We start from the raw sequence: 21,028 nt of genomic DNA, 5'->3' as shown, positions 1-21,028 counted from the left end.
GATATCCTATCTCACTGTCCACAACTAAACAAATGTTTGTGTTGTTGGCAAGCTTACTAATCAAACCACCTACATTTTCATCCAAATTGTTTATAAAGATTACAGACAAGAGAAGGCCCAGCCCTCTCCTTGTAGAACACCACTGGTCACAAACCTCCATTAAAAAAATGATGGCCTCCACAACTACCCTATATCTCCTATGACCAAGCCAATTTTGTATCCAATGTCCTAATCATTGTGGATCCCGTGTGCCTTAACCTTCTGGAGAGTCTACCATAAGGGATCTGGTCAAACGCTTTAGTAAAGTCCATGTAGACAACATCCACCACCCCACCCTCATCAGTCATCTTTGTCACTTGCTCAAAAACCTCAATCACATTTGTGAGCCAAGACATTCCTTCCCCCGACAAAGCCATGCTGACTATCCCTAATAAGTCCATTCTTTTCCAAACGCCAGTACCCTAATTTTGCCTGTCCTCCTCAGCAAAGGCCCATGCTCACGAAAGCCCGCACTTTGACCTCAACTGCAACACTTCTACCTCACTGCAGAAGCTGTGCAGTTTTGAAGCCTCAATTAAATTTTCTAACAATCTCTTGCTCTCTCTCTCTTTCTCTCTCACTCTCATTTTGTTTAATTTGAGAAGGTGGGTGAGAAACACTACAGCAGTGTACTGTTTAGGGCTTCACCATTCTCTGACCCCCCCCCATCTCAAATGTACTGAGCACGCCCACATTTCTCAGAAGCTTCCTCCGTTGTTTCTTACTATCGCCTTTTCCATTTCAATATAATTAAAAAAGAGATAGCATGGTACTGATTTGGCATTCCATTGTAAATTTGAAAATATTTGCTTGGGAACAGTAAAGTTGTTGAAGCCTAACAATTTACTAACCACTTCTTGTGCCTTAATAGTAGGTCTGTCGCAAAGCAATTCCTAATTGTATCCTGATAGACTCTGACAAGACCATAATATATTGAACTCATTAATCCACAGCATATTTGGAAAAAGAACTTAACTGTTCCCAACCGGCTTTAGTTTTGCTGACATTGGCAATTTTTCTCAGAATATTTAGATCTTGTACCTTTGTTTTAAAGCATGAAATTTGTAATGGTCAAAAGGAGAGTAAATTATTCTTGGATTCCTGTGAATTATATACACTAAAATTATCATGATGTGGAGTGTTAGACTGGGCTGGACAAAGTCAGAAGTCACATGACACCAGGTTACAATCCAACAGGTTTATTTGAAATCACTTCACCTGACGAAAGAGCAGCGTTCTGAAAGCTTGTGATTTGAAATAAACTTGTTGGATTATAACCTGGTGTTGTGTGACTTCTGACTAAAATATTCAATAATCAATACATTGCTCAAGTTGTTGTGAGTAGTACCAAAGCTGCATAGTATTTCTTAACATTTTTAATTGAATAATTATGACCTAATTTTGCCATTTAGATGAACAGCATCTGCTCCAAATGAGTTAAAGTTAATGGAAATAGATGTACATTTATGATTCTGACTTCTTTTATAGGCTGCTGTGTTCTTTGGCACTTTGACAGAAAATTCGACTATTAATTTTGATGAGTAAGTATTTTATTCTGAAATGCATTGAAATAAATTTTCATAAGATGTTGCAACTTTGTTAAATGAAATAGCTGGTCAGACATATGCCAGTCACAAAATAATATCTCAGTCTAATCTTTTGAGATTCGGTCCATAGTATACACAAAAAAGTTATGTTTCATATCTTTGGATAAAATTCTGTTTGTTTTGTAAATATTAATAGCTTTTAGTTCCATGTTTGAACCATGATCTGTTAGAGCAATTATAGTAGACCGTACTTTGAGTAGAATTAACTTCTGGTCATTGGAGTACAAGGACATGAATCGCATATTGTCATAGACTCATCGAATCCCTACAGTGTGGAAACAGGCCATTGGCCCAACGAGTCCACACTGAACTTTTGAAGATTAACCCACCCAGCTCCATTTCCCCTACCCTTTTACACCACATTTACCCCTGACTAATGCACCTAACCAAAACATCCCTATGGGCAATTTAGCATGGCCAATTCACCTGACCGGCACATCTTTGGATTGTGGGGGGAAATTGGAGCTCCTGGAGAAAACCCACACAGGCACAGGGAGAATATGCAAACTCCACACAGACAGTCGCCCGAGGCTGGGATTGAACCCAGGTCCCTGGCGCTGTGAGGCAGCAGTGCTAACCACTGACCCACCGTAAAATTGTAAAAGCAATCTTAAAAAATTATAATCTGCATGGAATATCAGGAAAAGGATACCATTATGTACACTTGTTTTCTAAATACAAGTTTGTGAAAATCACATGACAAAGGTTATTAATGTTATTTCATGTTATAGTGTTTCAGCTTCTGTTCTGCAAGGTTTCAGTTGTATAGCAGGAAACAACTTGAACAGTGACCAGTTCCTGCAATTTGTTAAAGCCACGAAGGGTAAGCCTTCACTGACCCAAGATCAGGTAAGCTAATGTTCAAATTAAACACTATGTTCATCTATATAGCATAGAAGGAAGTGACATCTGTTCTACCTGTGTGTAGACACGATGGGCTAAATGGCCTCCTTCAATTCCAAATATTTCTATAATTCAGTGATATGTATCCTGGCATCTGTAAGGATAAAATGCCGGTCTGTATCCTTGGGTTGAGATCATGTTGTGTTGCATGAGCAATGAAGTTCACATCAAAGTTTTTCATGCATTACTTTTACAAAAACCTTACATCAGTTTATTTTCTGAAGATTATTTAAACACAATAGTCAATGAATTTCTTACCAACAATTAATGTATTAATTTCTAATTTTTTTTAACTTTTTGCTTATTTAGCTAAAAATTGCAATATGTTAAAGTCAACCCAAATTCTGTTTGAAAACAATTGAAAATCATGAATGTTCTTAAATTACTATTTCTGTTTGGTGCACTCCTACATAAATCAAATTATGAATTAAACACCCTGGAAGTTCACAGCTATGAGCGGCTATTGTAGTCTTTGGATGATCTGCCTTCTGGAAATAGAACAAAGGCATTTAAATCTATTCATTGCATATAACTTATAACTCCCTTTAACAGTCTTGACAATGGGAAGCAATGTGGAAAATACAGCAAAAATTCTTGTAAAAGTCAATCTCACATTTCAGGTCACTTCTTCCAATTTTGCTGTTACCACCTGAATTTGGCATTTAGGTTTTATCTCATGAGTGCTGACTGGCTTATTTCAGTTTGCATCATAATAGCTCAGATCACTTCATTTCTATGTAATTTTCAATTCTCCACAGTTTACCTGAGAAGCTAGACAGTACCAGTTCCATCATGAAAGTCAGAGGCTCAGTCTGGTATCAGCAGTCCACCACTTGCTTCTCTAGGCCCACATCCAACTCTGTCTTCAGCGAGTATGGTCTATAGACATCATCTTCCTCACCGTTTGTCCAAGCAAGTTGGCATCAGTAAATCGGCACCCTCAGTACATCATCAAGCCTGATCTTGAACAAAATCATGTGCCACTTCAGGGTGGTACTCAGGGACACCCAGAACATTTATGCTTCTGCCAGGTTTTGATGTGCTCAGACAAACACATGCACATGCATACACACACACGCAAACACACACACACACACACACACTCACAGATACATATACACACAAACACATGCACACTTACAGACGTGCGCACATACACACAGAGACATACACAAACAAACATCTTATTCATCTACACACTTTGTACCTTATGACTTAATTTCTTCATACTCACTTTGCACAAACTAGTTTACCAATTCTCTATCCACGCTAATATACTACCCTGACATCACTCTTATTAAGTAGCCTTGTGTGCAGGACCTTATCAAACACCTTTGGGAGAGGAGACGTGATCAGATGTCCTAAGTGAGAGTGTAGGCAGAATGCGATTAGTAGTTTGGCAGGATGAAGTGGGTAGGCATCATTGAGTGGATATGATACATGCAACGATGAGAGCAGTAGTTCATGTACTTTGATGAAATGCATGTGCAGTGGTACAGTTTGATTGAATGTGGCCTGTGAGTGCAATACAGCTGAGCCCAGAAAATCATTAAATCCTTCCTGCATTGCTATGCATTGTGTTTTGCACAGGATACCGCACTGAGAGGGCGCTATCTCAGAATGCAGAGTACTGGGCTAATGGTAAGATTCTTGGTAGTGTAGATGAGCAGAGAGATCTCAGTGTCCAGGTACATAGATCCTTGAAAGTTGCCACCCAGGTTGAAGAAGGCATACGGTGTGTTCGCTTTTATTGGTAGAGGGATTGTGTTTCGGAACCATGAGGTCATGCTGCAGCTGTACAAAACTCTGGTGCTGCCACATTTAGAGTATTGTGTACAGTTCTGGTCACTGCATTATAGGAAAGATGTGTAAGCTTTGGAAGAGTTCAGAGGAAATTTACTAGGATGTTAGAGGGAAGGTCTTACGAGGAAAGGCTGAGGGACTTGAGGTTGTTTTCATTAGAGAGAAGAAGGTTGAAAGGTGACTTGATTGAGACATGTAAGACAATCAGAGGTTTAGATAGGTTGGAGAGACTTTTTCCTCAGATGGCGATGGCTAGCACAACAGGAGATAGCTTTAAATTGAGGGGCGATAGATATCGGACAGATGTCAGAGGTGGTTACTTTACTCAGAGAGTAATAGGGGTGTGGAATGCACTGCCTGCAACAGTAGTAGACTCGCCCGCTTTAAGGGCATTTAAATGTTCATTTTATAGGCATATGGACGAGAGTAGAACAGTGTAGGTTAGATGGGCTTCAGATTGGTTCCACAGATCAGCACAACATCATGGACTGAAGGGTCTATACTGCACTGTAATGTTCTATGTTCTATTTCAGTCCAAGCTGGCTGGGTCAGGCGGCAAGGGCCCCTCAGGAGGATTCAGCACTGTCCTACTCTCTACCACCCTGTCCTTCATCACCTCCAAGTCCCTGTTGGTAAACTGGGGAGCTAACGTTTCTTTCTCAGCCCCTTCCTTTTTGGAGGACCACATGTGAAGTGTTGTCCCCAGCTTGCAGCTTACACAAGATGGGCTTCAATGAGACTGGCTTGTTTTGAGATGAAGAGTGGAGGGTTGCTGAGAAAAGTCACAATGTACAATGATGGACCAGGCACCATCAATCTCACTCAAGAAATCACCTTGCCAAAAAAATGGGAAAATTCATCCCTTAATCTTTATTTGGGGCATAAATTGACAAAAAGTATTGTCTTGATCTTAACAAATTTTACTTTATTATTTTGAATAAGATCTCGATTATTATCGCCCAAAGTTGATGTTAAAATTTACAAGAATTCTGATTTCATGGTCAACTGAAGTGCAAAAAATAATCAAGTTAAAGTGAAATAGTACAGATGCTGCAGGTCTGAAATAAAACAAGTGCTGGGGAAACTCAGCAGGTCTGACAGAATCTGTAGAGAGAGTTTAGGTTTTGCATGCCATGACTCTTTATCAGATGCTTGTTGCTAATTTTGCTTTACTACAAAATATACAGGCCAGGTTTTAACTCTGTGTAAGTGGCTGTCTTTATTTTGAGTAAGTTATATTGTTGGCCTGTCTATACAGCTGAAAGTTAAATTGTGTTTTTTTTTAATAATTAACCAGCAATTAGAAAAGAAAAGTATTTATTTCTTACCTGCTCAAAATTTAACTTTAATATTTGATTTATTTTCAGATAAAGATGTGTAAACTATATTATATAGATAAATATATACTTGAGAAAAAATGTTTTCGATATTTTGTGAATTTTATTTAACGTTGAAAATTTGGTTTCTCAGCTGATTTGCATGACCAGAAGGCTGAATTCCAGTGGAAAACCAGGGAATATTTCTGCCTTGCCTGAGGATGTCTTGCTGTTCTACGAGTAAGATATGCAAGTTTTATTTTGGTGCTTTCTTCTGTATAAACCACTAATTAGAATCCCTGCAGTGTTGAAGCAGGCGATTCAGTTCATCGAGTTGGCACTGACCCTCTGTAAAGCATCCCACTCAGAACCGCACCCCCCCCCCCCATTCTTCCATTTCTAATCCACCTAACCTGCACACCCCTGGACACTAAGGGCAATCTCCCTTGACCAATCCACCTAACCTGCACATCTTTGAACTATGTGAGGAGACCAGAGTACCCTGGAAACCCATTCAGACGCAGGAAGAATGTGCAAACTCTACACAGCTAGTCACCCAAAGGTGGGATCGAACCCGAATTCCTCCCGTTTGAGGTAGCATTGCTAACCACTGTGCTGCCGTGCTGCCCAATTGATTCATAACAGAAGGTCAAAATGCAAATCGGGGTAATCCATTCAAATAACTATTGATCTGAACTCTTAAAACCAACAATTTTAGGGAAATTTTATGTGAGCTGGTGAGCTTGTCTCCTTTGGAAAAAGCCCACTGAAATATAGGCCAATCAGTATCTCAGGAGTGGAGGTATTGGCTGACAGCTCTTTTGCTCAGCAGTGTGACCAAGGAGGCAGTGGCTGCTACCACAATGGCACCAAGGACAGGCCAAGTACCACAGAGTTAAGTGATGGTGGGGAGATTTCACAGGGCGAGGGCTCATGAGAAGTGAGGACCTCAGCAACAAGTACCCTGAATTCCCCTTCCCAATGCTGAATTCCTCAATAAGACACTGCCTTTCAACAAAGGACTTCGCCATGGAGACCACATCAACCCTCACAGGTTTGCTTTCCATGTTTTAACAGCCTCACTTGAGTTATTACCAGCAGAAAAGGAAAGACCACCCCCCCCCCCCATCTTATTGGGCATTAATTCCCGTTCTAACTGCTAATTTGGCAGTGTGTGGGGGGAAGGCTATCCACTGATGGGTGAAAGCAGTTACAATACATAAGCGAGAATTAAAAGTTGTGTTTAATCCATCATGAAGTAGACTTTAATCTGGAATATTCACTGTTTTCTTTTTCTTAGCCCTGAGACATTCGCAAATGAACCCTGTGAAAATTTCGTCCGGGCAGTTGGACGAGCCAACATTACTATTTTATCTCGAGGATCAGCAAGAAGGAAGAATCTGTTGACAAATGCTCAAAGATGCCTGGTGAGCTCAAATGCCTATTCTGGACTAACATCTGTACTTGATAATATTAACACAATGGGATCAATGTTCATTGTACGTATTGATGATCAGTAACTGTCCACTATAAAGTCTATCTGCCATTAATTCCTGTCCCCTGTTTGTAAAGTAATGCTGTTTCTCAGTTACCAGTAGCAAAACTCCACCTCAGATTATCAATGAGCATTTTAAATACTTTGCAAAACACTTAATGATTCTGTTTGGAACTTTCAATCTCTTCTGTGTCTTACAATTTTGACATTGCCAGCTCCCGATTAAATAAACAGGTTATTGCTGGTGTCACAGTTGAGGAGGCAATGGACTGATGGTGTTATCGCGAAACAATTAATCCTGAAACTCAGCCAATGTTCTGGGGGACCTGGGTTCAAATCCTGTCATGGCAGATGGTGAAATTTGAATTCAGTAAAAGAATCTGGAATTAAGGGTATTATGATTACCATGAAGCCATTGTCAATTGTCAGAGGAGGGAACAAAACACATTTAATTCGCTAATGTCCCATTGGGGAAGGACGCTCCCATTCTTTTCTGGGATGGCCTACATGTGACTCCAGACCCACAGTGATGTTGTTGACTCTTAACTGCCTCTGGGCAATTAGGGATGGACCTAGTCAGAGCTGCCTATATCCCATGAGTGAATAAATTGGAAATTTCAACTTGGTGTGTTTGTATGTGGAAAAATAGTTTGTTGTTAATCTGCAACAGGGAACAAGTCATTGAGTATTTTCTTATCGTAAGTAAAGGTTAAACACCAATGAACTCATTTTATTTCCCTCCTGGCATCTAAAAGATCTGCAATTAATCTTAGAACTCTTGCAATCAAGAAGCAACAATTTTTAAAAATCTGAAAAAATCCAGGAATTCAGTCCATTAGCTCGTATCTATGGAGAGAACAGACTAGTTCCATTTTTAGCTGCAGTTTCTTTTCCGGGACTTGCAAAGCTTTTTAACTTTATTTCAGGGAAGCAGGCTCATTGAACAAAGTAGAGCATTCATTCACAAAGTGTTTCATGTGGTTCACAAAATGATATCATTTTTGAAAATCAGTTGGACATGAATATGTTTACAATGTTGTCCTAGGATGTCCCCCAGTTTGCAGTTGATTGAGTTGAGATTAGTCAGAGATCAATTAGTGGTTGTTGTATCAGGGAGCTGGGCAGGTTACACAGCATGTCTAAAAGTCCTGAATGTTATTTTCTTTCTTCTCAATGAATGTGCATGTTGCTGAAGCAGTGAGATGTGAACTCCATAAGACCATAAGACATAGAAGTGGAAGTAAGGCCATTCGGCCCATCGAGTCCACTCCGCCATTTAATCATGGCTGATGGGCATTTCAACTCCACTTACCAGCATTCTCCCCATAGCCCTTAATTCCTTGTGACATCAAGAATTTATCAATCTCGGCCTTGAAGCCATTTAGTGTCCCGGCCTCCACTGCACTCCGCGGCAATGAATTCCACAGGCCCGCCACTCTCTGGCTGAAGAAATGTCTCCGCATTTCCGTTCTGAATTTACCCCCTCTAATTCTAAGGCTGTGCCCACGGGTCCTAGTCTCCTCGCCTAACGGAAACAATTTCTTAGCGTCCACCCTCTCCAATCCATGTATTATCTTGTAAGTTTCTATTGGATCTCCCCTTAACCTTCTAAACTCCAATGAATACAATCCCAGGATCCTCAGCCGTTCCTTGTATGTTAGACCTGCCATTCCAGGGATCATCCATGTGAATCTCCGCTGGACACGCTCCAGTGCCAGTATGTCCCTCCTGAGGTGTGGGGCCCAAAACTGGACACAGTACTCCAAATGGGGCCTAACCAGAGCTTTATAAAGTCTCAGTAGCACATGCCTGTTAGGATAAATTTCCTCAGACCTTTCCCACAAAGTTGCCAAAACTGGTGATAATTTGCCAGAAACACTGTTTGCACTTAATAATCAGGTCTAAGACATCTCTGCAAGAGTTCCTCAGAATAGTGTCTGAGACTCAGTCATCATAGGGTTGCTCAGTGGTTAACACTGCTGTCTCACAATACTGCAGACGCAGGTTCAATTCCAGCCTCGGGTGACTGTTTGTGTGGTGTTTTCACATTCATTTTGTGTCTGAGTAGGTTTCCTCTGAGAGCTATACTTTCCTTCCACAATCCAAAGATGTGCAGGTTAGGTGGATTAGCCATGCTATATGTAGGGTTACAGAATAGGGTAGGATGATGGGTCTGGGTGGGATGCTCTTCAGAGGATCGATGTGGACTTGATGGGCTGAAAGGCCTGCTTCCACACTGTAGGGATTCTATGATTGTCAGCTGCTTCATCAATGACCTTACCTTCTTCATAAGGTCAAAAGTGAGGATGTTCGTTGATGACTGTGTTTTCATGTGGGCCCTAGTCACCCTTTTAAACACAGCTCAGATTGGGAGAGAAGTCAATGACGTTGTAATTTCCCCAATGGGATACAACATTTATATTCATTACTATTGTTAGTGATTGTAATAATTACAAGCAACATTGCATTGTTCCTTCCCCCTTAATCCCTATGTCCAATCGTATGAAACTGCTGACCAATGATGGACACCTCTACAGACAGCCCAGGGTTCCCCATAATGTTATACCCGATATCATATTATCAGGCCTTGGTTCTTACGATGTATCTCATTCATTATACTCTTTTTCAGACATTTCCCAGACTTGCTTATCTCTAAGGACTGCTCAAATTCTGTTATGCATTGTATTCATTGCTATCCCTATCAAATTCTGTTATTCATCTTCTGTTTCTGATTGTCCTAATCACAGGAGATACACAAGGAGATTAGCTGTTACTAACAACTACAAGATTCATAATATCAGTTTTAATATAAAGTTAGTTATATGTAAGGTTTTCTGGTTACACCTACTGTTAGCATTCTTTAGCCAACGAGTTGTGAGCAGTTACTTTCATACCTGACTTTTGTGGATGACTAAACACTGTCCATCTACCTTGCAGCTGCACTATAATTGATTCCAGTCACATGCTGTCTTCTAAGGTGAAATTTACTTACTTTGAATATTCTACATTAACTTCTTTTCCTAAAAAGACAACATCTATCCATTAATAAGACTTAACTCAATCAATTTTCACAGTTCAATGAACTTGTCTAAACTAAACATAATCTTGTCATTCTTTAAACTTATCATTTGTCACTGTTATTGTGGAATCATACTTTTTTTTTTAATGCTTGCCACAAACGTTAGGCTGTCTATTCCCAATCAGCTTTTATAAAACTACAGACATTTGCAGCTGTTGTTTGTGCAGAACACCCTGTATATTAATTTGTATGATTCTTTGTTCAAAATAGACCCTGTCCCCTTGGGGTCTCTCCTTCTCAAAGCTGTCTTTAAGCTTAACTTATGACCTCAGCTAATTCTGTTGTTGCAGCGATTTTTATGCCAATGGATGGGCGTTTTGTGCTCCTTCTGATCACAGCTATTCTGTTCTTCCTATGGCTCCAAAACCATGCCTCTGATATTCACATCCAAATGTCAACATCCAGGAGAGTGCAGCCACTTAATTGGCAGCCTATCCACCAACTTCAACATTAATTCCCTTAACCACCAGCACAAAATAGTCTGATCTACAAGATTCCTAGTGGCAGCTTGTCCAAGTTCCTACCAAACCCATGACCTCTACCTCACAGGACACTGGCAAAAGATGCTAAGGGATACCGCTACCTGGAAATTCTCCTTTGAGTCACACATAATCATGACCTTGAAGTATATTACAGTTCCCTCAATGCCACTGGGTCAAAAACCTGGAACTCCCTTCCTATTAGTACTGTGAATGTACCTATACCTCCAAGGATAGCAGCAGGTCAAGAAGGCAACTCACCACCAATCTCCCAAGTGTGCATATTAAAATGGTGGGCCTAGCCAGCAGTGCATCCATCCTAAGAACAAATTAAAAACAAGAAGGTTGTGCTGAAGCTATGGTAACAGATTGGAAAAAAGCCCTAAGAAATGCCTTGGCGCATTATTCCATCTCAGGCATACCTGCCAAACCAAAAAGCGCATCAGATATTTTCAAAGCTCAGAGAAGTTAGTATTTAAATTCCCTCATCCACCCTTACTGGCTGTTTTACTGTGGAACTGACAGACTAGTGAGAGCAGCATTTCCAGAAATTCAGGAACAAGTTGACAAAATTGACAATAGTATTCAAGACTGACAAACAGTAGATTGATGATGGGGCCACTGCCCTTCATCATTTACAGTTGTCCTTTGCAGTGAGTTTGAAATCTGCAGTCAAGAGCAATGTCAGAATTTGTAGATAAGACTAAATTTGCAAGTGTAGTCAATTCAAAGGAAGAATGCACAAAGTACAGGATGACATTAATAAACTTGCAAGGATAATAGGGAAGTGAAACACAATGTGAATGTCTATGAGATGGCATATCTTAGATCAGGAGTAGGCCACTTTGCCCCTCGAGCCGTCTCTGCTATTGATCTGATTACTTCACATTTCTACCAACCTCCTGTAACCTTTTACATCCTTGCTTGTCAAGAATCTACCTATTACTGCCTAAACATAACCCAAGAATAACCTTATACCACCGAGGAAGAGCATTACAAAGACTTATGATCTACTCTGATAAGGATATTTCCTCATCTCTATCTTCAGTGGGTGACTGCTAATTCTTAAAAAATTCTTGTTCTAGAATCCCTCTTCTATATTACAATTAAGTTGCCTCTTAGTCTTCTAAACTTCAGTGGATACAATCCGAACCTGTCCAACGCATCCTCATAAAACAGCCTGCCATTTCAGATGTTAGATGAGTAAATCTTCTTTGAACAGCTTCCAATACAGTTAAATCCTTACACAAATAAGGATACTAGGAGAAAGTGAGGACTGCAGATGCTGGAGACCAGAGTTGAAAAGTGTGGTGCTGGAAAAGTGCAGCAGGCCAGGCAGCATCAGAGGAGCAGGATTGTATTTTCAACATAAATAAGGATACTAATAGTATACTCTTTATGTAGTCTCTCCAGGATCTGAATAGCTAAATAATTTGATCTTAATTCTTTCATGGGGTGTCCATTCTCATTGCCTTTGAACTGAGTAGCTTACTAGGCCCCTTCAGAGAGCAGTTAGGAATTTATGGGTTTTTATGGGTCTGGAATTGCACATAAGTTGGACCAAGCAAGAATGGCAGATTTCCTTCCTTTCCTGAAGGATATTCATGAACACAACAGCTTCACATGACAAACAAAAATAGATTCACAGTCATCTTTGCTGGGAGTAGTTTTTGGTTCCAGACTGATTAATTGACTTTAAATTCCCTTTGCTGTCACTATTTGAATTTGAGCATTCGTGATTAGTCCAGTGGTTGAATCACTACACCATTATCTCCAACTTAAAGTGTTAGCATTGTGAATCCAGTACGTGTCGTCTTCAGAACTGTCAGATTCGAAATGTCACCTCAGTTTCTCTGTCCACCGATGCTGCCAGACCTGCTGAGTTTGTGCAGCATTTTCTATTTCCTCTAGAGACCCTTTGTTCACTGTGCGTTTGGAATCTCAAGCCTGACAATCATGCTGGGGTTCAGGTAGCGAACTAAGTGTTAACGTCACCTTTCTTTGGACTTAGATCTCCGAAGTCTGTGGCAGAATCCTGATTTACAGAATTCCTTGCATCTTTCCAACCTTTTCTCAAACGTCCCACCCATTCCCAGCCAGCTAGCTAGCTAGTTAAACTCCCAGCATATTTAGCTGTAAAACCTTTCCTTGCTGCCAAAGAAATTATAAATAGCCCAAGAATATCTAAGACTGACTGAACGAAGAAAGGGAACAATAATGGAAAACAAAATACAGCCTGCTTCCTTACCATTTTTATATGTATTCCTCCTTTCAGAAATTTTCCAATGTAAATCTGTCAAAAGATAATGTGACAATCTTGAACAATTTGACCTGTGACTATGAGGGAGACATCAAAACAGCTGACATTTCTATATTAGAGACTTTGAAAAATTGTGTCGAGTATACAACTGCCCAGCGCGATGCTATTGACTTCCTGCTGAACCAAAATAGCACATTTGGGTAAGCTTTAACCGTTTCCTTTCCTTTCAGAGGGCAGTGTTACGAACATAGGCACTTGTTCTTCTCGAGCTTCATGTTTATTGTGTTTTGTTAAAGTATGCTGAGATTTTGAAAAATGGTTTTGCCCTGAACATAGCCCAATAACACTTAGATAAAACGAATGAGGGAGATTTTAATATTTATTTTTGTTCAGGATTAATGCACTACAAGAGATTGATTATATAAAAAACTTTATTCAAGTTAAATCTGTTATATAGTTGGCATTGTATTATGAGGGTAATATGACTTTTTAGAACATGCAATAATGGACTTTTTTATTACATAACAAGAATGAATTTGTAACGCACATACCTGAGTTTAGTACAGTTTTGTTTTATGGTGTCTGCATTTTTTAAGTAAAAAGCAACTTTGACCTACATATTGTTCTGTGATGTTTAGGTATTCTGTGAAGGTATTTGAATAAAATACCTTCACATATTAGCATACATCTCGAGCTCTGCATTTTGATTTTGTAGTAATTTAATGCTGTTTTTTCATGTGCCTTCAGTGATCCCTCCAATTGGACTGAGTCCACTCTGGAAAATTTAGGGTCACTTGTCTTCGCTATAAGCAGAAGTACATGGAACAAAGTTAGAAAGGTATAAAACTATTTTTAAAAAAAGCTTTGAAATTATGTTAACTTGACTTAAAAATCTCTGATGGTCTACTCACAATAATGCAATAAAAATCTTTATAAGTATCTAGGTCGAAATGTGTGATGCTGGAAAACCACAGCAGGTCAGACAGTATCCGATGAGCAGGAGCATTGATGTTTTGGGCATGAGCCCTTCATCAGGAATGTGGGGAGAGGAGAAAGGGGCTGGCAGATAAATAGGAGTGGGGGTGTGGTTGGTGAGGGGAAGGTAGCTGGGAAGGCGATAAGTAGATGCAGGTGGATTGTGATAGTGATAGGTTGGAGATTTTCTTGCACATCCAAACACCTCATCTACTGTGTCCGTTGGTCTAGATGTGGTCTCCTCAATGTTAGGGAGACAGGGAGCCAACTCGCGGAACGTTTCTGGGAACATCTCTGGGACACACACACCAAATAACCCCACTGTAGCCAACCACTTCAACTCCCCCTCCCACTCCGCTAAGGACATGTAAGTCCTCGACTGCCAAATCCAAGCTACCCGACAACTGGAGGAAGAACACCTCATCTTCCAGCTTGGGACCCTCTAACCACACAGAATCAATGTAGATTTCGCCAGTTTCTTTATCTCCCCTCCCCCCACTTTATCCCAGATCCAACCCTCCACTCAGCACCACCCTCATGACCTATGCCACCTGTCCATCTCCCTTCCCACCTATCCGCTCCACCCTCCCCTGCAACCTATCACTATCAACCCCCACCTGCATTGACCTATTGCCTTCCCAGCTACCTTGCCCCCACCCCTCCTATTTATCTCAGCTTTCCCCCCCCGCCAAGCATTCTTGATAAAGGGCTTATGCCCGAAGTATCGATTCTCCTGATGCTGCTTGACTCCCTGTGCTTCTCCAGTGCCACACTTTTTGACTCTGATCTCCAGCACCTGCAGTCCTCATTTTCTCCTAAGTGAGTATCTAGCCTGTAGTATTATAATTAGCTGATTTGCAGTATGTTTGTAAGCTGGAATTTCCATTAAATGCTCTCCAATTATTTGCTTTCCTAATGATTTGATGATTAGACTTCATTGCACAGCCTGCTGTTGTCTGCTTGTTTGTTTTCCTGTCCCTCTGTTCATGTCTCTGTCCATGGTATTGTTGCACCATGACCAGATTGAAACTGATTATCCATTGGTGTATATTCTCTGTTAGCCAACATGGTGTCCCTCCATTAAGATCAGTAGCGGAGATTTCAATTTAGCATCTTTCCCATTTATTTTAATTATCAGATTTTAAGCTCATTAGTGAACGCATGCCAAAGTTAAGTTTCCAGAACTCTCTTTATATTTTCATTTTCTTATTTTACTGTCCCAAATATTACTACGTCAGCTTAGTTAGCTCTCAGAGTCAACATTTTTACAGCACAGAAAGAAGCCAGCTTTGTCTACACTGGTCATCAAACGTCCAACTATTGTGATCCCATTTTCCAGCACTTGGCCTGTCACTTTGTATGCTGTGGCATTTCAACAGTTCATCAAAATAGTTCTTAGATATCTGGAGAGTTCCTGCCTCTACCCACCTTTTAGGCAGTGAGCTCTAGGTAGCCACAACACTGGGTGAACATTTGTTTCACCAAATCCCCTCTAACCTTTCTACTCCTTACCTTAAAACTGAGTCCCCTAGTTATTGACACCTCCACTAAGTGGAAACAGTTCCCCCTATCCATCCTGTCATGTCCCTCTGAATTTTGTATGTCTCAATCGGATTCCTCATCAGCCTTCACCGCTCTAAGGAAAGCAGCCCCAATGTACCTTGTCCCTCTTAGCAGAACTACTCCAGCCCAGGCAACATCCTGGTGAGACTCCTGTTGAGAGCAATCACAGCCTTACTATAGTGTAGTGACGTGAGCTGCACATAGTACTCCAGCTGAGGCCTCATTAACATTGTATACAGTGTTGAAAACAAAAAGTGCTGGAGATCACAGTGGGTCAGGTAGCATCCATGGAGAGAAAGCAAGCTAACATTTCGACTCTTCATCAGAGCTGATATGTGGTCTGTTCTTTACCAATAGCTAGGAAACATCTAATTGCAGATATTAGCAACAATGGCAGTCGGAACCATTTTGGTGTTGGATGTACCCAGAATGAAGCCAAGAAAACACTTAATTTATTGAGAAAGTATTTTATTAAGAAAACAAGGCAATTTTTTTAAATGGATATACATGAAGGGTACTCCAGGACACAACAGCTCCTCTGATAAGTGTAAACTTTACCAAGTTTACTAGGTCTTGTGTTTTATGTGCTATCTTTCTAAAAATGGAAACTTGGTTAACAGTGCTTTTCCCTCCACAGACTGTCATTTTAAAAGGCTTGCGACAGTATGTGAGGAGACAGTCTAGATATCAACTCCAACAAAAGCAAGACCTTCTCTCGGGTCTGTCCCTGCAAACGAGATCAAGACGGGAAACTGGTATGTGATCACGTGTGTAATGCTGCCAATTCTGGTTGGAAATATTCTTGCAGATTTAATTCATTGGATTTCTAATCACATTACCTGTAATTGTGTCATGATTATAAAATTATTGTAGCTCTCTCCCTTTCTCCTTGGATTCAGATTCTTTGCAAAGGTTTTGCAATTCTGCACTGGCTGATCTGCACTTAGACTTGACATGGCATGCTTAACAAGAACTAAACAGGGCAGCCGCACAAAGGCCTCAGTGTTTGACACTCTACTGACTGACAGGGCACGTCATCATAAACTCAGCTCAGCAACATTTCTAAATAAGCCTGGACACGATCTCAATGAGAGAGAATTTTCATGAAATTGTAAAAATTGCTGCCAGAGAAGGCTAAGTTGACACAGATGATTATGCCAGTGCTTTCTCAACTCCTGCAACTTTGCGATCATTTCATATTTCTCCTTTTACAAGTATTTGTCCTATTTGCTTTTAAAGAGTGTTTGGCATTCACCTCAATAACCATTTGCCAGGAAGAATTCAGTGCTTCAATAGCTCTTAGTTCAAGTCTGTCCCAGGAGCATTTCAACCTCTCTCCCCTAATTTGCCATTTGCCATTCATTGAAGGCAGTATGTGACCCAGAATATATTCCCAAGGTTTCATATCTTCCTTTACTGGTCCTCAATCCACGATGTGGAGATGCCGGTGTTGGACTGGGTTGGACAAAGTCAGAAGCCACATGTCACCAGGTTATAGTCCAACAGGTTTATTTGAAATCACAAGCTTTGAGTGCCCCTCTTTCGCAGCAGTGCACCGAAAGCTTGTGATTGCAAATAAACCTGTTGGACTATAACCTGGTGTCTCGTGGCTTCTGACTTGATTCTTTATCGGCATTTCTCCATCCATAATGTTGTTGCTGCTTTGCACGATTTTAAATTTTGTTCTTAATTCCTTCCCTTAGCCGTGTTAAAGTTACAGATGACATAGCAAAGAGATGGCTTATTGGTGGTCTCCAAAAATAAATCGAGGAAATTAGAATCTCACTTGTGTAGCCCTGACCTCTAGGAGCTTGGAGTTCTGTTACTCAGTTGCAGTTTTAGATTTTCCTGCTATTGGTCCTGGGTGCACTGTATGACTCCAACAGCACCTTGAGGAAGTTAAGTTGCTTTCCACTCCTGACATACAATGCATCCCTATCCAGTTTTCCTCCATGTGGTGTGCTCAGACAGAGCAAAATGTCCACGTTCAATGACACATTCAACATTCCCATAGGTGAGGCAATCAAAGGTTAGAGCGCTTCTAATGGCTCAGTGGGTCAATGTACCATCTGGTGTGTTGTCCAGCCGTAAAATGTTAAATGACCTTTGGTGCTGGAGAACTTACTGATGCTCACAGTTTTCACTTGGGAACAATTCTGGAAAGCCTCACCACAGCATAACTTGCAATCCAGAAGGATAAATGTAAATATTTTGATTTTTATACTAATCACTCTTTTCTTAATGATTATATTCACAGGATGTACAAGTGACCAAATAACAGCAGCAATGACTTTTGATGTAATGCTACCTGCACAATATAGTCCAACTGATTTGAATGCCTGCCTGGACAATAATATCCTAAAGGATCGACTGTCTCAGCTGGGAACTCTTGCATTTTCAAAAGAACAGCTAGAAATGCTCAAAACCAAACTGAGTGAGGTAAAGATACATGATGTGAAAATAATTGGCATGGATAGGGTAAATAGACAAGGTCTTTTCACTGAGATGGACAAGTCCAGAACTAATGGGCATAGATTCAGGGTGAGAGGGGAAAGATTTAAAAGTGGAGGGGAAACCACAGGTGCAACTTTTTCATGCAGAGGGTGGTGTGTGTATGGAATGGGAACTGGTGGAGGCTGGTACAATTATAACATTTAAAAGGCATGTGGATGGGTATTTGAATAGGAACGCTTTGAGGCATATGGGCCAAGTGCTGGCAAATAGGACGAGATTAGTTTAGGATATCTGGTTGGCATGGACAAGTTGGACTAGAGGGTCTGTTTCCGCACTGTACATCTCTGATTATGACTCTAATTGTTGCAAGTTTAACAAAAAAACTAACGAGATATGTGCCTTTGTACAGGTGAAGTGAACATTTGGTGTAGGGGTTATCATTTCAAAGAGAATTCCCCATAAATCATAAGGTTTACATTTAAACAGTAAATACTTTAATGTTTTCTTAATGATTATGCTTGTCTATTTTATTATAGAATGTGAATTCTTTTTTGCCTGTTCTGCCATTGTATCTCAGGAATTTACCTTTGTCAATCTCTTTAAATAGTAAAGCAGCCGGTTCTGATGGAAACCCTTGTTGTCTTGATAGCCTTTTCTTACAGCAGCCAAACTGATAGAATAAAGTTGTTTGTTTTGAATCAGTGTGGGAATAAGAGAAGGCCACTCAGCCCCTCTAGTCCGTTCCTCCATTCAATTTGATTACATTTGATCTGCAGCTTAAGTCCAATTTCCCATGCTTGTTCCACATTTTTTGATAGACTGGCCTGAAGAAGATGACCGATAGCTGTCTTGACTATTTGTGTTAGCCTGGGGTCCACAGTCATTTGTGGAGAAAGAGCTCCAGGCTGACACCCTTTCTTCCTGGCTTTTTGGTAGAGAGGAACCTCGATTATCCGAACGAGATGGATAGGCACTATTTCGTTCGGATAATGGATTTTTTGGTTAATTGATTCAATGCCTGTCCTCTGGGGCTCGGAGTTTTCAGAAGTTTCCTTTTTCCTCGCTCTATCTGCCTTGCTCCCTCTCTCTGTCTCAGGGTGTTTCTGAGCAGACACACATTTGTGTACAATGGACCTGCAGCATTGCTGTAGTCTGCTCAATGGGATTGACACAGCGAGCACTTGCTAAGACTGCTCCCCATTGAGGAGACGAGGCAGCAACACACCGTGTGCAAGCCCCGCCCCTGTGAGCTCCTGTCCGCTCCCGCTCCCACTCCCACGTCCAACAGTAAGACTGATACTGCCTTTGGGGTGGTGAGTCTCAAAATAGAACACACACACACACACAACTTTTCCCTGCAGCATTTTGACAGGACAATATTGGAAAGATTATCTGGGTCGGGTGGGTTTAGGGTAAATCCCTGTGTAGAACTCCAGGGAAATTGTGGAGGGGGGAGAGAGAGGGCGGATAGTCAGTCATTTGAGATGGTACCTGGGCTCTCATCGATGTCCAGGACTGTTCTCGGCAGCATTTCAGTAAGCCGAGTTTGTTTTTAATCATTGTAAACAAAAGGCGCGATCAGTTTTGGAAACACCTCTTTGACGTAATGTTTCTATCGGGACCTTGAGATCTCCTTTGGATAATCCGAAATTCGGATAATTGATATTCGGATAATCAAGGTTCCTCTGTATTAACTGGAATAATGCAAAGAGAATTGGGTTACTATGAAAATAAGCAACTAAATTCCTTCCCAGTCAATTCTTTTTTAAAATTATTCCAGAGTTGGAATTATCATTTTATAACTCAGCTGCTTAAAATCATGGTGACTGGATGTAGTGATTGTAATGAGTTCAGCCAGGTGGACTTTATTGAATATGAGTTCCCTGACTGGGGCTGTTAACCTGGTCCATTTAGGGAGCCCTGTGACAGATAAAACGAGGAGATGCTGACAACCTGATAGCTGACCCTGAAGAGGCAATACTAAAATCAAGGACCATTTGTGTGTCAATACCGGGTGACTTGATGATGGGATACCAGCCTGTTTGGGGTTATTTCACTGAACATCCAGGCTGATGATTTGATTCAGCATTGCTAATTGGGAGTAGTGCCCATAAGAAGCATGTTCCAAGAAATTACTGGTTGTAGGCTTGTAATGTTACAACCTGGCAGGCGGTACTTCCTGATGGCCAGTTGCTTCTTTCCTCTCCTTGCTGGCAATAATAGTCTGAAAAGTGTCCATTCGTTTCAGCACTTTTGGTTGCTGGCAAAATTCATTTGCATTTGGGAGGTGTAGGAATTCTGCTTTCTGAGATACGTTTCCTGAGAGGGAAACACTCCTAGAGATTTGAGCCAAGTCTCGAAATGTTAATAATCCATGGCAACGATATCGGAATTCTGTTGAGACACAAGATATTATTTTAGATGTTAGATCAGTGGAGGAGAGACACAGAAATACTGATGTGCATCTACACTTTTCAGCGCACACTTACTTACAGCATTAGAGTCAATAACGATAGATAAATCTAATGGGTCATTAACCAGGAATGGCAGTCAAGTACATGAATGAACAAAGACAGAGAATGCTGGAGAAACTCAGGAGGTCTCGCAGCGTCTGTGGAGAGAGAAGCAGAGTTTTATTAGATTAGATTCCCTACAGTGTGGAAACAGGCCCTTTGGCCCAACAAGTCCACACCGACCCTCCGAAGAGCAACCCATCCAGACCCATTCCCCTACACCTAACGCTATGGGCAACCTGCACATTTTTGGACTACGGGAGGAAACTCACGCAGACACAGGGAGAATGTGCAAACTCCACACAGAGTTGCCTGAGGCGGGAATTGAACCCGAGTCTCTGGTGCTGTGAGGTAGCAGTGCTAACCACTGTGCCACCGTGCTGCCCATTTTGTTAATGTTTTGAGTCCTGTATGACTGTTTTTCAGAACTCTGCTCTGCTCTGTTTCTCCAGTAATCATTTTGTTTCAGATTTCCAGCATCCACAGTGTGATACCTTTATTCAAGCGCACACAGTGAAGATATAAACCTATGTAGATAGAGT

The 21,028-nt window shown here is 40.9% G+C and overlaps 1 protein-coding gene across 1 annotated transcript in view; it reads left to right on the top strand.

Annotated features, from left to right (window-relative positions):
- Window positions 1-21,028, top strand: part of LOC122560428 (uncharacterized) — a 200,925-nt gene that overhangs the window by 167,847 nt on the left and 12,050 nt on the right. Inside the window, exons 139-146 of the mRNA XM_087998069.1 lie at window positions 1,528-1,580; window positions 2,378-2,495; window positions 5,823-5,908; window positions 6,969-7,095; window positions 12,997-13,181; window positions 13,729-13,819; window positions 16,157-16,274; window positions 17,777-17,958. Of these exons, the coding sequence (XP_087854195.1) occupies window positions 1,528-1,580; window positions 2,378-2,495; window positions 5,823-5,908; window positions 6,969-7,095; window positions 12,997-13,181; window positions 13,729-13,819; window positions 16,157-16,274; window positions 17,777-17,958 (960 nt within the window). The remainder of the gene's footprint in view (window positions 1-1,527; window positions 1,581-2,377; window positions 2,496-5,822; window positions 5,909-6,968; window positions 7,096-12,996; window positions 13,182-13,728; window positions 13,820-16,156; window positions 16,275-17,776; window positions 17,959-21,028) is intronic.

Source organism: Chiloscyllium plagiosum, unplaced genomic scaffold, assembly GCF_037043375.1.
Source record: "Chiloscyllium plagiosum isolate Xiang-an unplaced genomic scaffold, Cpla_swu_hap1 HiC_scaffold_20, whole genome shotgun sequence".
In the NCBI taxonomy this organism is placed as follows: domain Eukaryota; kingdom Metazoa; phylum Chordata; class Chondrichthyes; order Orectolobiformes; family Hemiscylliidae; genus Chiloscyllium; species Chiloscyllium plagiosum.
The sequence above is the reverse complement of the archived record's forward strand: the minus strand, read 5'-3'. Positions and strand labels throughout refer to the sequence as shown.